Source organism: Chaetura pelagica, unplaced genomic scaffold (assembly GCF_000747805.2).
Source record: "Chaetura pelagica isolate M959 unplaced genomic scaffold, ChaPel_1.0 scaffold244, whole genome shotgun sequence".
Taxonomy (NCBI): domain Eukaryota; kingdom Metazoa; phylum Chordata; class Aves; order Apodiformes; family Apodidae; genus Chaetura; species Chaetura pelagica.
Genome location: NW_009953719.1, coordinates 1573233 through 1588333, shown reverse-complemented (window position 1 = coordinate 1588333; position 15101 = coordinate 1573233). Strand labels below are relative to the sequence as shown.

Sequence of the window (15101 nt, the reverse complement as noted above, 5' to 3'; positions counted from 1 at the left end):
ACAATACTAAAAAGCATCTGTATAAAATATATAAGTGTTAATTCACGTCTCATTAAAAAAAAAGGACAAAACAAATCTGCAGATTCACTCATGATGGCAGTATTTTACACTTCAGGGTTGCTGAGTGTAATCTCATGCAATTACAGGTAATCATCAAGGTAATCAAAATTCTAGTCTGGGACCATGCAAAGAAAAACTAATCCACAAACCACATCATCATGTAACCAATCATGTAACACCTCAGAAAAAATCCACAGCAAAAGATCAAATGTTGCAATTACTATGTGATTAAATGAGATTAAATTATCAGGTCATTCCAGGAACTAGAAAAAAAAAACATGGGAAAAAGCAACTTCCTTCCACTCCTAATTGCCCTGTTAATTTCACAAGACAGGTAATTATTTTTTTATTCTAAACCTGGAGACTGTCTTAACTGAAAGCATGGTTAAAAAAAAAAACAAACAACAAACAAGAAAGCAAGAAACAAAAAAAAAATAATTAAAAAACAATTCCAAAACCCTAAGCAAAAAACAACCAAACATTATATTTGAAGTAACATACAAGTTTACCCAGCACTTTACACAAAGGGACTGGTATTTCCTTACCACTACATTTAAATTAACTTTAATAAGGAATTACACTAAGTTTTTGTGTTTGTGCTTCATCACATCTCAAAATTATCTTGTTATTATTGACCAAACTACAGAGATCTCATTTCGCCTCCTTGTGTTGTCATTCACCCTGAGCTAAAAAGTTTCTAGTTTATAGTAAAAATTCCTTTTATCAACCTAAATATATGTCTCACCACTGCTTTCAATACAATATTAAATATTCTGACTTGCTCTTCCAGACTTATTATGGGAAAAAGTGACAAGGTGTTACTGGCTAGTCCCAGCTCTTCAGAAGATAACCAGGGGACTTATGTTAAGTCTATGAAGTTTCTTAACTTTTCTCATATAATGATCTCATCTGCAGTATTACTTGCAATATTACGTCTGAAACTTCATCTCTTTTGCAGATGTTGTATATTTTTGGCAGGTTTTTTGGTTGTTTGGTTTGTTTTTTTAACACTCAGCTTTCTCAAAGCAAAAAGGTATTTACAGGTAAAACTGCAAAAGGTGAAGTGACTACCTGGGAAGCTGTCATAGAAACTAAAGTCTATTCTACCTCTAGAATTCTTCCTGACCTCTCTAGCTAACTTTTTTTCAGAGCAAACAACTAAAAACAGGTAGTCTGAATGGAAGTGGTTACTTCCTCAGTCAAATATAATTTGTTCAACAAGGAAAGAGTCTATTTGTACTAGACTGTACAGTGCAAGTGTAACAGTACAGTCTGATAAATGCTTCAAAGAGCAAATCAAGTCGCTAGTGCAAACCAAACACTTGAGGAATACGATTCAATGCTTTTCGTAAAGAAAACAGGTTTTGGCATACCAGCAGACTTTTTATCTTAATATATTAATAGTTATTCTATAAATTTTAACAATTCTCAAAGTAAATATAAATCTAATTGGCTATGCTGGACAGACTATGCTCAACAGATTCTAACAGCTTAATTGAAAAATGTGCTCATTTTCACAATACATGAACATGACAAAATTACATTTTTTTTTGACAGCTATTTCATAGCACAGATCTATCCTAATTTGAAGAAATGTCAACAGAAAGCAACCTGGTCCTTTGTCCTGGAAATGGTTTGCACATTACTCATAGTAATACTATCACTAAACTCAATCCAGTCTTTCCACAGTTGCTAAAGTGTTTCTAAAAATGGTTTAGTTATAACCAGTATCTTTAGGAGCCATTAACTGCACCATATTGAGCCTCGTATTATCATCTTAGCTCCAAGGCACACTAAACAGAGGACATGCTGAAGTGGAAGGAGTAATACATATGGAGTAAGAAAATAATAAAGGAGTGTTTTATTTAATAGCACTGCATATTTCTACAGTCAAGTGTTGATGCATTCTGCATTAACAGCATAAACACATAAGCAAGAAGAAAAGGAAGATGGAAAGGGTATCACTATGGTGAAAGTTCATACACTGTGGTATTAAAATTCATATTTAAAGCTCCTATGGATGGTTGATCTAACACCCTATGTAAAAATTAGTTACTATTTCATTTAAGTCATCATTAGTAAAGTTTAAATTAGCTATCTAGCTTTAAAGTATTTAGAATTTTTACTAATACTCACCCTCTGTCCAAGTTGACACGAACTGCCAAAATCAACAATCTTGATAGCGCTTCGTTTGGGGTTACAGAGCAGGATATTCTCAGGTTTTAGGTCACAGTGAATGATACTAAGTTCAGGAGTCGCCAGAAAAAGCAGTGCAGTGCACATCTGCTGTGCAAATTTTCGTGTCAGGTTCAATGAGACACCTCTGAAGTTGGTGTTTCGCAACAGATCATACAAGTTGTAGGACAGCATTTCAAAGACTAAGCAGAGATGATTTCGGAACATGAAGTGGCGTTTCAAATGCACTTTAAAAAGGGGAAGAAATTAATTAATATATGTCCTGTGTGGTAAGTATTAATTACAACACAATGCTTAAGTATTTTAATCAGTATGTAGGAAGCTGTCCTGTAAGATAAATACGGTGTTATTTTTTTTTCCTAGATCTATGATTATGCACAGAATATTGCTGCCATGCCTAGGGTACAGGGAAATATTTTACACATCCAAAGTGTTCTCAGGTGTATCTCAGTAAAGCTATACTAACACAAAAATTATTCAAAAGATAGCTTATTTTGAAAAAATACCTCTTCTATCTCTACCCTAATATCAAAGGCAAACACATTTGTGGGTAAATAAAAATAGAAGCAAAAAAGATGAGAACTGCAAATTGTAAGACAACCTTTGTCACAACACTTTTGATCTTTTTCAGGGGAAAGTTCATTTTTCCACACTCCTAAAGCTAAAACAGTATTTAAGTCCAAGCAGACTGAAAAAAAAGTGTACATAGAGTGATATTCTCAATAGTAACGCAATATTGCACTTTAGACTGAGTTTTTGTTAGGAATTTCCTTTACATTTACAGAGAAAATATTGACTGTCAGATTAATTTAAAATATACTAAGATACTACTACAATTTATAAGCTATCATTTCAATCGATTACTTCAATTAATTAAAGGCGTTACATTCATTTCAATCAGACATAATTTTGATATGTGAAAGCAACCAATCCAGTCCAAATCAAATAGATTTTTCTTTTTCATCAAACAGGTGAAAAAAATAATCACAATTATCTGTTTGGAGGTAAGCAGGGCTTATCAGTCTGACATTAATACACGTTAGCTACCATAAGTAAAGGAAAACTGAAATAGGAAAAACACATCAGCCCTCAAATAAAAAGCAACGCATTCCCCTTTTTGTCTTAATAAAATCTTGAACCAATATTAAAAAATGAGAATTCAAGTAAGGTCATTACTTCATATCCTATGGCCTTTTTTTCTCATCCGTTATCATAACCCAGTTACACAGAATCACAGAATCTTAGGGGCTGGAAGGGACCTCGAAAGATCATCTAGTCCAACCCCCCTGCTAGAGCAGGGTCATCTAGAGCACATCACACAGAACACGTACAGGTGGGTTTTGAATGTCTCCAGCGAAGGAGACTCCACAACCTCTATGGGCAGCCAGTTCTTCATGTGTGCCTTACAACTCACCTGTAGCAACACCATTTGCTTCCCCCTGATGCCAGTTCCTGCAATATCTCACTGTCTATTCCTTTTGTATTTTTTCATCTTTGTGGTATTTCCACTGTCCTTTCACCTTTAAAGCACAAGCAACTTTTCATTTCCTTGTGGTCTTCCTACACTTGCTTCCAATTCCTCCCCACACCATCTAAGCTTGCTGGACCTGCCAACCTGGCAAGAAGCACCACTTGCTCCAACTGATTTTTAACTACCAACATGCTACTGGCCAGCTAGTACCACTTGCAACTGCCACACAGCTCAAATAGTTTGGTTAAGAGCTGTTCTTGCTACATCTTTCCTTCAGCAAAGAAATAATAGCATTTGAATATTTCTCCTCCCCTCTGCCACTAATTTTCATAAAACTTGAAGGTATTAAATGCATTCTCACACTTGTGATAGATCTGAAGGAGGCCAGTATCTCAAACCTCCTCTGGTTTGAAGGTACTAGAGATCTGAGAGAAGCATAAGCGGTTAAACTTTACGTCTTTAAAATCAGGCTACAGTGTATTTAACCATGTTCTCCCTGAAGCCTACATTTTACATCACACAGGGTACTGTGATACGTGCAATGCTTTCAGCCTTATTCAGCTATCCTCAGTATCACGTATCTGAACGCCCATGCAAGAGTGTCCACACATCCTCAGACAACTTATTTTTTACATTAATATGCTGAACGTTTCAATTATGTCTTGTTGCAGAACTATGTTCATAAGCAACTATTCCTGAACTTCTGAATATCTTCTAGTGAAGCGCCTAGAGATCTCAGTATTCTGTGGTCAGTTTTTGCACAGCATAGAATACAAGGTATTCATTCAAAACATTATTTGCTTGGGTTTTGTGGTCTTTACTGATGCTGTCCTGTTCATTAAGTACTACGTTAAATAAAAGAGGAACTATTCAAATATACTCTAAAAGACTGAAATAAGCCTAAATCAAGATGAAATTACCTGCCTAAGCACAGGCAGTATATATTATTTCTCCACTGTTCAAAATGATCACAACTTTTTCTTCCTTTTTTTGGTTTCAGAGCTGCTTTCTATATAAAACCATCCTGCCTTAACTCACAGAGGGAGATCATATGATGTTTTGATCCAATTAATTTTACCTGATCTTACAGACTCTCTGAAAAATTTTAAATTCAAGAGTTTAACTGATGATGCCCACAGTGTCCTTATTTGCTCCGTATTAATTTTAAAATGATCATGTCTTTAACAATCCTGAAACGTCCTTTTGGCATAACATGCTGTCACGTTTAGGTTTTGTTTTATGTAAACATGTTATTAACAAATTTAACTTAAAAATACCTTATAAACTTTTACACTTAATATACAAAATATATTATAATATTCTATTAAAAAGTTAAAATGTAACTGAATACTTATCAGATAATTTAATACCAGTGTATATTAACATTATTTCGAGTGTTTCTTTCTAAACTACAGAAAGAAAAATGAGTAATATAATATACACATGCAAATCAGAAAAGCAAAGCTGCTAGCATTTCAGTTTCTACAAACGAAAGCATTATTAAAACCAATTTCATTTTCCATAATAACTTTTTCATACTTCTCCATCTGTATTCACATCATGCTGTTGCTTTCCTTCCATCATCTTTTAGCCCCACTCTCAACTCCATAGGATTTAACAGATTTTTTAGACAAACTGACTTAATTTCATCATTATTATTAAGTTTAAGTAAATTATCATAATAAGCATTCCAATCTACAGGATCTATCAAAATTATAAGCTTTGAAATATTTTCTGAGCTATAAATGGACAAGTCTTAACTTTTACACAAGTCACTTCAGCTTTGTTACAGAAAAACTTGAGCTTTTTAATCATATACAATCAAAAAATTATGATTAAACTAGCCATAAAACTACTGTATGATGTTGGTTTACATTAAATAGGAATGCTCTTATCTATGACAGTTCTGAGATAATTTAAGATAGATTCCTAGCAGTGAAAGAGACACCAACTATGACAGATAACAGCTTCTGTGGAAAAGATGGTCCATGGCAACTTTCCCAGTTGTCCACAGCATTAGCTGGAAAAAGAAAATTCTACAAAATACCTTAACGCTAAAAAAAAAATTATTATTATTTTAGCCATAAAACTACTGTATGATGTTGGTTTACATTAAATAGGAATGCTCTTATCTATGACAGTTCTGAGATAATTTAAGATAGATTCCTAGCAGTGAAAGAGACACCAACTATGACAGATAACAGCTTCTGTGGAAAAGATGGTCCATGGCAACTTTCCCAGTTGTCCACAGCATTAGCTGGAAAAAGAAAATTCTACAAAATACCTTAACGCTACAAAGTAAAAAGTCTTATTCTTCTGCATGTGGTCCTGTTGCAAAGCAAACTGGAAAAATTGCATAAATAATATAAATAAATTAATATTAATATTATTATTTTAATTTCTCTATCATCAGAGCATCCTACACTATATGTAGTACTACATTATATGTAGTGCTACACTATACAGCAAGATGTAAAATTATTCATAATTTTATTAAAATAAAAACTAACTATTCAAATACCTATATAGTACTTCATCTCAGTGTCATGTTTGTTCATAAGCTCAAGCAGTCGGACTTCAATTTGGGCTTGGTTTAAGAAAGCCTTCTTGTTTTTTATTATTTTGATAGCCACCCACTCTTGTTCCACTCGATCATAAGCCTTTACAACCTGAAAGAGAAAAGCCAAATACATCAGTGAAATGTCTCAAGTTTTCAAAATACAGCAAAACTCACTTTCTAAACTTTCTTCAGAGAAAACATTTTTAGAACCTTTCTTCTTTCCAGTAAACTTTCTTTTCTTAAATTTCTTCTCTTGCTACTACAATAACACCAAAATTGGTCATGTGCCATTTCCTCCACTGACATCACAAATTAGAACCGAGGCTTCAATGAGACTTCACTAAGGCAAGCACTATATCCAAATGATCAAATAATAAAAAATAATACTGTAAAACAACTGAAAAAATCTGAGTAAAACTAAGAAAAATATAGAAAGAAAAGTTCCATCCTCCTTCCAGCCTTTTTCTCAAGCCATGGCTACAGCTATGACAGCCAAAATAGACGTTACTAAGTAACATTTACAATAGGTAATCCCTAGCACTAGACTACTGTTTTAATTTTAAAACCCAAGCCAAACAGCTAAAAACATGAATCAAGAGCAAAAGGCTGAGGATCTGCTCATTGCAAAATGCTTTCCAGATCTACATACCTAAGTATATTCAAATGTGATCTGTAGTAACAAGACAATATGACTGTCCTGAGCAGGCACTCGGCATCATCAGATTAAGGAAAGAGTTTAATTTCAAAATGAAACAGGAACAGCACTTCAAATTAAATGCTTACAATGATTCACATAAATTACACATTGCCCAGCTGATACACATTACCTGTCCAAAGGATCCTTTGCCTATTAAAGAGTCAATTTCATAACGATCCATCCACTTCTCCCCATTTTTTACAATATAGTCATAGTTGTCATCATCATAGCCATCATTGTAAACTTTTCTCTCCTTTTTGTGACTGGAATCATCTCCTTGGCCCTGCTGATGCCGCCGTTTTTTTTTTGCATAGTAAACCTAAATGTGAAAAGTATATTGCTTAAGAGCACTTCTTAGAACATGAGTTCAAAAAAGAACAGAATCAGCTTTTATGACCGACATACCTAATCCACTGATCTCAAAATGCAACTTCCATTACTGGAAAAACAAACAATCCTCTCTTGCAATCATTCTATTTGAAGTGAAGTTGTTAACACCAAAGCAAAGTCTTGATGAATAATTTAAAAACTCAGAAAGCAGATCTAAATAAATGTCTAATAACACTGATCCCCAGAGTTCACAGATGCAAGAGTATACATCACAGTACACTATACACACAGCAAAATTAAAAATTTTAAGTAGCCTGGGAAAAAAAGTTATCAGTAGCTCTTTCCACAAGACTGGGAAACAAAAATTCCAAGGAAGATAGTAACCAGTTCAGAAATCCCTTCACATTCCCTACAATTGCCAGTGAGTTTGAATCTAACTGACTCTTCCCTATATTAACCACTTACTTCTTATATATCACATTTGCCAGCAACATTTAAATAATTTAGGGAAAACACTTTACTACTTCCCTTAAAAGTCCTGAACACACTCATAAAGGTTTATCACATGAGCTTGTGCTACTTCTATTTCCTTATCATGCAACAGAAGAGCTCAACATTTGTTTATAAAACAACAGCTACTAAATTCAAGGATAAAAAAAAATACATGCTGGACAGAAAGCAGGAGCATGATACCCACAATCTCAAATGAGACACGAACAACAGAGAGAAAGCTTGATTCTTATTATCTCTTCACAAGATTATTCACAGAAAATATATTTAATGATGTATTGTGAACAAAAGTTTCACATTAATACACATTACGAAGATAGCTAGAGTCATTACCTCATTAATATGCTTGTATGTTTTGATCAAATCTACGGAGAGCTTCCTCAAAGGAGCAGTGGCTGGATCACGGAAAGTTTGGGGCATCCGCCTCTGTAATATGAACACATTATAACTTAGAAAAAAAGTTAGGACTGTAATGCTATCACTATTACATCAAATAGTGATATTCAGAATTATTTCATCACAATGTATTTTTCTCCTTAAGCTGACATTAAAAAGAGAAAAACAAATCTGGGAATCAAAATAAATTAACAGTTAGGTTACCTCTTAATATGTTTAATAAGTCCCATTATTTCTACCACTTCTACCATTATGCCTTACAGGCTTAATCCCAATAAACAGTTTTTCTCTCAGTTAAAAAATACAGCTCCTTTGACAAAAGAGACTCTTGCTGACATTACTCCTTTACCTCAGGACTGATACATGAACTGTAACTCTACAATTCTATAGCTGCATTAAAACCACAAGTGGAAGTTAACAGTAATAACTACTGCAGAACTGTGGCAGTTTGCTACATTTAAACTGTATTAAATTCCAAATAAAAAACTCAGGTCTACCATGCTTTTCAATATCCAGGCTTAAATCTAAAACCTACAGAAAATTGAAAGAAATCTAAAGTACGCACATGAACAACACACCTACTTTCAAAGGTTTCTAACAACATCCCTGAAAGGGATTCCTCAATTGTGTTTTCTAAAACTGATTACATGTCAAACAAATGCCTCTTCAACAGGAGGCCTTTTTCTTATTGGTTTCCAGAAGAAACAAGACTAAAATCAGTAGTGTGCCTCTTTTTTTCTTTGCACACATACACCATGTAAATTCTGGATCTGCCAATCAACTTCTATTTCTCCTTATGATTCGTTTGAAATGTCGTAAGATAACAAATTCCTGAAAAGATAAAGTTCCAAGTGGCACGCTGCAGGTGAATAGTATTCTGAGTAAAGAGAAAACTGAAAAAACTAAGTTACCAACCATTTTGTTTGGCTAAAGCTGACTACATGCTTAGCAGACACTTAAGAGCACAACTGTATCACCAGAAAAACTCTGGCAACTTCTCAGTCTCACATAGCGAGTGTGTCTGAGGGGGAGCTAGGAAAGAGAATGGTGAAGCTAGTGTGTCTTGTCCCCTAACCTGTCTCCATCTATTCCAACTCTTCACAACAAAAAATATACAGGGCAATTTTAAGCAATTCCATTGGAGAAAAGCTTATTTCACATATGCTAAAGCCTCCGCTACTTCCTTACTCATTATTAAGTGGGTTCAGTAACTGAGCACCATCACACTAAGCCTTACAACTCTCATCTCCCATTATCTCATCTCATGCCACCAAATATGCTCATGCTTCTAACTCTCTTCACTCTTAAATGCTTAATCTCATCTGCTGCCTCTTACTACAGCTAAACTGATACACAGCCTCCTGCAGAGCAGAGGAAAGAGCATAAGCCATCAACAAAAATGATGGTAATTATTTTTGTATCACTATTGCTGAACTAATAAATGAACTGAAGAAGCACAACTGCTTCTCTATCTTTCATGGCATTGTTTATTACTTAAAAGGGTGGTTGTGCAAATAGCCTTTTTTCACAATGGATAGTTTGTGCTTCTGAAACTGGGCCTGAAGTCAGGTACCCAAGAAATCATACCAGAAAGCTAAGTTCACGCTCTTCTCTGCTGCATGTGCAGACCACCTAAGGGGGGGAAGGAGAGCACAAGCAAGACCAAAAGATTAATACAGACAGTGAGCAAGTGAGAGAATGAAAGAGAGCAGGGGAAAAGGCAATATACTTCCAGAAAGCTTACTGCATCTCTGCGTGGGACTCCCATCAGGTACAAAACTCAGTGGAACTGAAGGCTCCCAAGAAACAGCATTTCAAAGCTTTGATGCACACCAATCCAAATACACCCGCATAACATTTTTAGACTGGCTGCAAGACTTGTGGTCTTTCTGATGGAGGAATGCTTCTCAGAGACAATGTGGTACACAGTGACACTTCCATCAGTGAATTTTATTCCAAGTCCTGCCCTAGGTGTTTGCTACACTCAGTTCACTTTTGGATATGCCCACTAGCGTCCATCTCTCTTAAGGAGGTTTACCAAATTAATTCCTTAATTCTTTTTATTATTTTTTTTTTTTACAAATGCAACCATTTTGTACACATCAGGCAAGTCTGTTTTTAAGTTTCCAAAACAAACTATTTGACATTTACAAAACATTTTTGTTTCTTCCTTTTATCTGTCAAACAAATGTGAACCACTAAACAAATCACACTTAACTATGATCTCTTTTGGTTCTTTCCCACAGCACTGTTAAAAACTGAACAGCATCTAGTCCTCATTCCAACTGTCACTGTCACAGGTTTTTCGGATGCAAGTATTTCCTTTCAGTTTCTTAATCTGACTTTAACAGATTATTGGAACAAATATGGGAACACTGGTAGATTTTGCTGGTAAAAGAAACCATGCTGTTGTGCACAGATACTGGCAGGGACCGGTCTCTGTCCTAGGCTGACATGACCAGCACCAGGGTTTCCCTTATGCGGGCTACATGTTTTGAGGGAAGAATGTCAGTGAAGAAGAACTCCATACTTCAGCTATTCAGACTTAAGTTTGCTCTATGTCCTGGTTTGGTTGGCAGGTTTTTTGGTAGCAGGGGAGGAGTCCCAGGGGCGGCTCCTGTAAGAAGATACCAGAAGCTCCCCCGGCTCAGGTGGCCAAGGCCGAGCCATTAGAGAGACAATAGATGCACCTCTTCAATTAACATATGAAAGAACTGATATACAAGACCTCAGAGAGGGCAAGTATAAGAGAATAGCCGGAAAGGAGAGGAGCAGAGCATGTGCATGAGTGAAGATCCCAAGGTTGGTGAAGAAGAAGGGGAGAGAGGTGCCCAAGCAGAAGGTCCTCTGCTTCCCACGGCGAGATGTCAGGCTGTCCCCCTGTACACCGTGGAGAAGAGAAACGGTGGAGCAACCCCTGAAGGCACCAGGAGGGGCGAATGTGGACTTGCAGCCCCTGAACTTGGATCTGCAGCCGTGGAGGACCCTGCACCAGGGGAGGTGGCTGCTCCCGAAGTAGCCCGTGACTCTGTGGAAGGCCCATGCTGGAGCAGCTTGCTCCTGAGAGGGTGAACCTCGTGGCAAGGACTCATGCTGGAAAGGTTTGTGAAGGACACTCTCCCCATGGGAAGGACTCCGTGGGGAAACTGGGGAGTACTGCAAGGAATCCTTCTCCCTGCGGAGCAAGGAGTGGCAGGAAAGAACAGACTGTGAACTAACTCTAAACGTCCCCTGTTCCCCTGTGCTACTGGGGGGTAGGAGGTAGAGAAATCGGGAACAAAGTGATTTGGGCCCGGGAAGAAGGGAGGGGTGGTGGTAACCTATGTAAGCCCTGCTCTTTGTGTTGTCTGTGTCCTGCGTGTATTTGATTAGTGGTAAATAAAAGTATTATTTTTCCCCAAGTTGAGTCTGTTTTGCCTGTGAACATAAAACGGTGAGTGAACCCTCCTTGTCCTTGTCTTGACCCATAAGCTTCTAGTTGGCCTTTGTCCTCCCCACAGTGTGGAGGAGATGTTGGGGAGGGGAGGGGGGCGAGGAGAGTGAGAGGCAACATGGCTGGATCTTTTATCTTTATAGGAAAAATATTCATATTTATTTTTTAATACATCACATTTTCTTGCTTACTTAAAAAAACCCAAAACCTCATAGTTTCTACTCTGAAATAAGGAGACTGGTGAAAAAATTACCTAATTTGTTGGTGTTCCCTAATAATAAATAGCTAAAATTCTGAAAGCTACTCCTATGTTGCTTGCAGCCAGTACCTTGTATAAAAATTCTGCTTTAAATTGTGCATTTAGACAGTCACATTTCTGAGGACATCCTTTAACCTGCCTGAACTTTTTACTAGGTACTATTTTGCTGTTCTGAATTAATAAAAGTTTGGGGTAGGAAACATTTGCTGCTTTTGCAAAGATCCTTTTGGAGACTCTCACTTCCTTGCTCCTGATGATGGAAGCCTATGGAACAAAGTGGTCATTATCCACTTTATAGAATAACACTCTGAAATTCTTTATCCTTGGGAAATACTGATTTCTATCGTGGCTTCAAAGAATACTCAAACTCAAAGGGGGAAAAAAAAGTAAAAAAGGAAAAGAATGAGATAGAAAAAGAAAAATCTCTATTGCACAAGCTTCAGTCTCTATCTGGTGGCCAGGCAGCATCACTGCAACTTCAGATAGTTCTAGATGAAATACAAATCAAAATATAAACTTTTATTTTGAGACTGATAGACAAGGAACTACTTTATTGTAATAATATATGTATATATGTCAGTCAATATCCCTCATATTCTGACCAGTCCACACTTACACCTCAATGGAAACATTACAGCTACCTGGGATGATATAATAATGAAAATTGTATTACAAGTAAAAAACTGAAATTTCCTTTTCTTACATATTAACAAAATATACATCATATAGTGCTTAGAAGCAACCCGAAACTACTCTAAACAAAGAAGAATAAAACAAGCACCAAAAAAAGCTGTGAAAAGCCCCACCTACATGTACTTAATACATTTGAAACAAATAATGTTTTAAGGAAACTGAGTTTTCAACTCAGGTATGTTATTTTAACCAGTATAGTCTTAGAGGTTTAATGAATGACGAAACAGGCAACATATTTTTCTCTCTTTAGACATACTCTCTTACCTGAAAAACAGATGGCACTGTTCCTTACTAAATGCATTTTGTTTTGATTACAGGAAATTCTGAGCAAGTATGTATATTCTGTTGAAGGTATTCTTTAATTCAGATTTATTTTTTTTTAATAAAGATCTGTCACCACCCACAATCATCAAAAAAGGGAACATAAAATTCTGCTTGTGTACAGTACATGTTCATTATTTATTCTGTTTGCAAAACGGAAGATTTTATATTATATGGGCAAATTTTAGCAGGAATTCCAATTGAAATTACCTATCTAATAGACTCCCATATGAAAAAACTGAATGGACCAGTCTCATCTCCTATGTCATTTGCTATTCAAACCCTTCTTGCATCATAATAATATAAAAGAGGAAATTAATGTTAATCTCATATTGTGGTGGGCAGCCACATAATAGATGATATCTCCAGAGGGTCAACAAAACAGATGTTTAATTGCTATAACTATATGCCACAGTACCAGCTCTCCATAATATACAGCAAACTTCAGATTTTAAAAAAAATTATCAAAGAGAAAAACACATTATGTACCAGAGGACAAAATAAGAAAAATCCAAGACTGATTGTCAAACTGACTATACTCAAGAGCCAGAAATGAATGCAGGTAGGGACAGAATTTCAGTTTAAATACTTTACTAATTGACTTGTGTTCTGTATTTCCTTCTTTTCCTGGCTTCTTTCCTCAAATAAGATTGCTGAATAAAAATAATAGGAAGAAACAGGTATGTTTAAAGTCAAATCAAGTCAGCAAGGAAAGAAGGATCATTTGCCAAGAGTGTATCCGGTCTGATTCAGCCCAAACATTTTTTTTAAAAAAGTAGTAGGGAGCAGGAACCTATGTTGAACTTTCAAGATGCAACCAGTTCAAACTGGACAAAGAAAATACTACTATTTGTTATGGCTAAAGGAGAAAGGTCTCACAGATCTCATCTTTTCTATTCACTCTAGGCCACACAGACATGCTGCTTTCCTAAAGCTGGCTGTGGCACTAGTCAGAGGTAAGACAACACAACCAAGAGCAGTAGTACCCCATGCTGCCAGCAGGTCTGGCACTTGGTGAATCACAGGTTTAAAGTAAACCCTCACAATCTAGCCGTTTTCATTAAACAAAAGCCTTACGGCTTCAGATTTAAGGAAAAAAAAAAAAAAAAAAGACAAAAAAAAAGACAGAGCTGGAAGTTTTTAGTTTTTAACTGTAATTTAAAATCTCATAAATAAGTGAAAAACAAAGCAAAAGGGTTGGCTTTGAAGTATCTTCCTGTTATTTGTTCCTTGCCAATGATGGGATGAGTAAGTTTTGGCCAACACAGCCATAAAGTAATAGGTGCAAGAGAAGAGTAGGTAAAGAATATTTTAAGGGCAATGTTTTATATAAATTCACAAAATTTAATATATCTTTACTATAAATTGTCATTACTGTTTCTGAACCTTTAATCTGTAACTGAAAATTATTAATAAAATAGCAGAACATGGTCTGCAAGCCATTACAAATCAAAAAACAAGAGGGATGGAGAGGGAATAAAAACAATAAATTAACATTCAAGGCCTAGCTTCTCCATTATTAGGTTATGAATGAAAATCATTACAGGAACTTGAACAAAACAATACTCTTCCAAAAAGGAGTCAGTCCTCAGTAAAAAGACACACATAAAATAACCGGGGAAAAAAATAATGAAGCAGATCATCTTTGCTATTTACCAAAACTGCACTGTTTACAGAAAATGCTGTTGCTTTACATGCTAACACTTAACAGCTACTCTTAGCAACTGACAAGTAGTATCCTTATATATGTTGCTGCAGCCAGACGATAATTCCCTTCAGAGAGGAACTACTTGGTATATATTATTTCTATAAAACATCAGCATCTGAAAAGCTAAGACTTCATTCTGGGTTTTATTTTCAAGCACATCAGTTCTGTCTCAATTTGGACAAAATACTACAAAGATCAGCAATCAAGATAGTAACCTTTGTAACATTTGCACTGCCAATTCCTTCAACGAAAGATTCACTCAAACAAATGATAATCTACTCCGCAAATTATTTAACAGAGGTGGGTTTATTGAAACAATGGAATATTTTGGAGAGGAGAGCGCAGACCTTCCCAGCCAAAGGCAACATACAGAGGCAGAGCACAGCCTTGCAGCAAGACTGGCAATGCAGTGCGGCGCTGTGGCCAGCAGATGGTGGCTGGAGCTCGGGGAAGAGTTTTGGCTGGCA

The 15101-nt window shown here is 36.0% G+C and overlaps 1 protein-coding gene across 1 annotated transcript in view; it reads right to left on the bottom strand.

The window, feature by feature from the left end:
• DYRK1A (dual-specificity tyrosine-(Y)-phosphorylation regulated kinase 1A) overlaps positions 1 to 15101 on the bottom strand; it is a 23001-nt gene that overhangs the window by 3683 nt on the left and 4217 nt on the right. The window contains exons 3-6 of the mRNA XM_010000438.1: positions 8158 to 8250; positions 7115 to 7303; positions 6249 to 6396; positions 2197 to 2483 (exon numbers count right to left, since the gene is read on the bottom strand). Coding sequence (XP_009998740.1) covers positions 2197 to 2483; positions 6249 to 6396; positions 7115 to 7303; positions 8158 to 8250 — 717 coding nt within the window. The remainder of the gene's footprint in view (positions 1 to 2196; positions 2484 to 6248; positions 6397 to 7114; positions 7304 to 8157; positions 8251 to 15101) is intronic.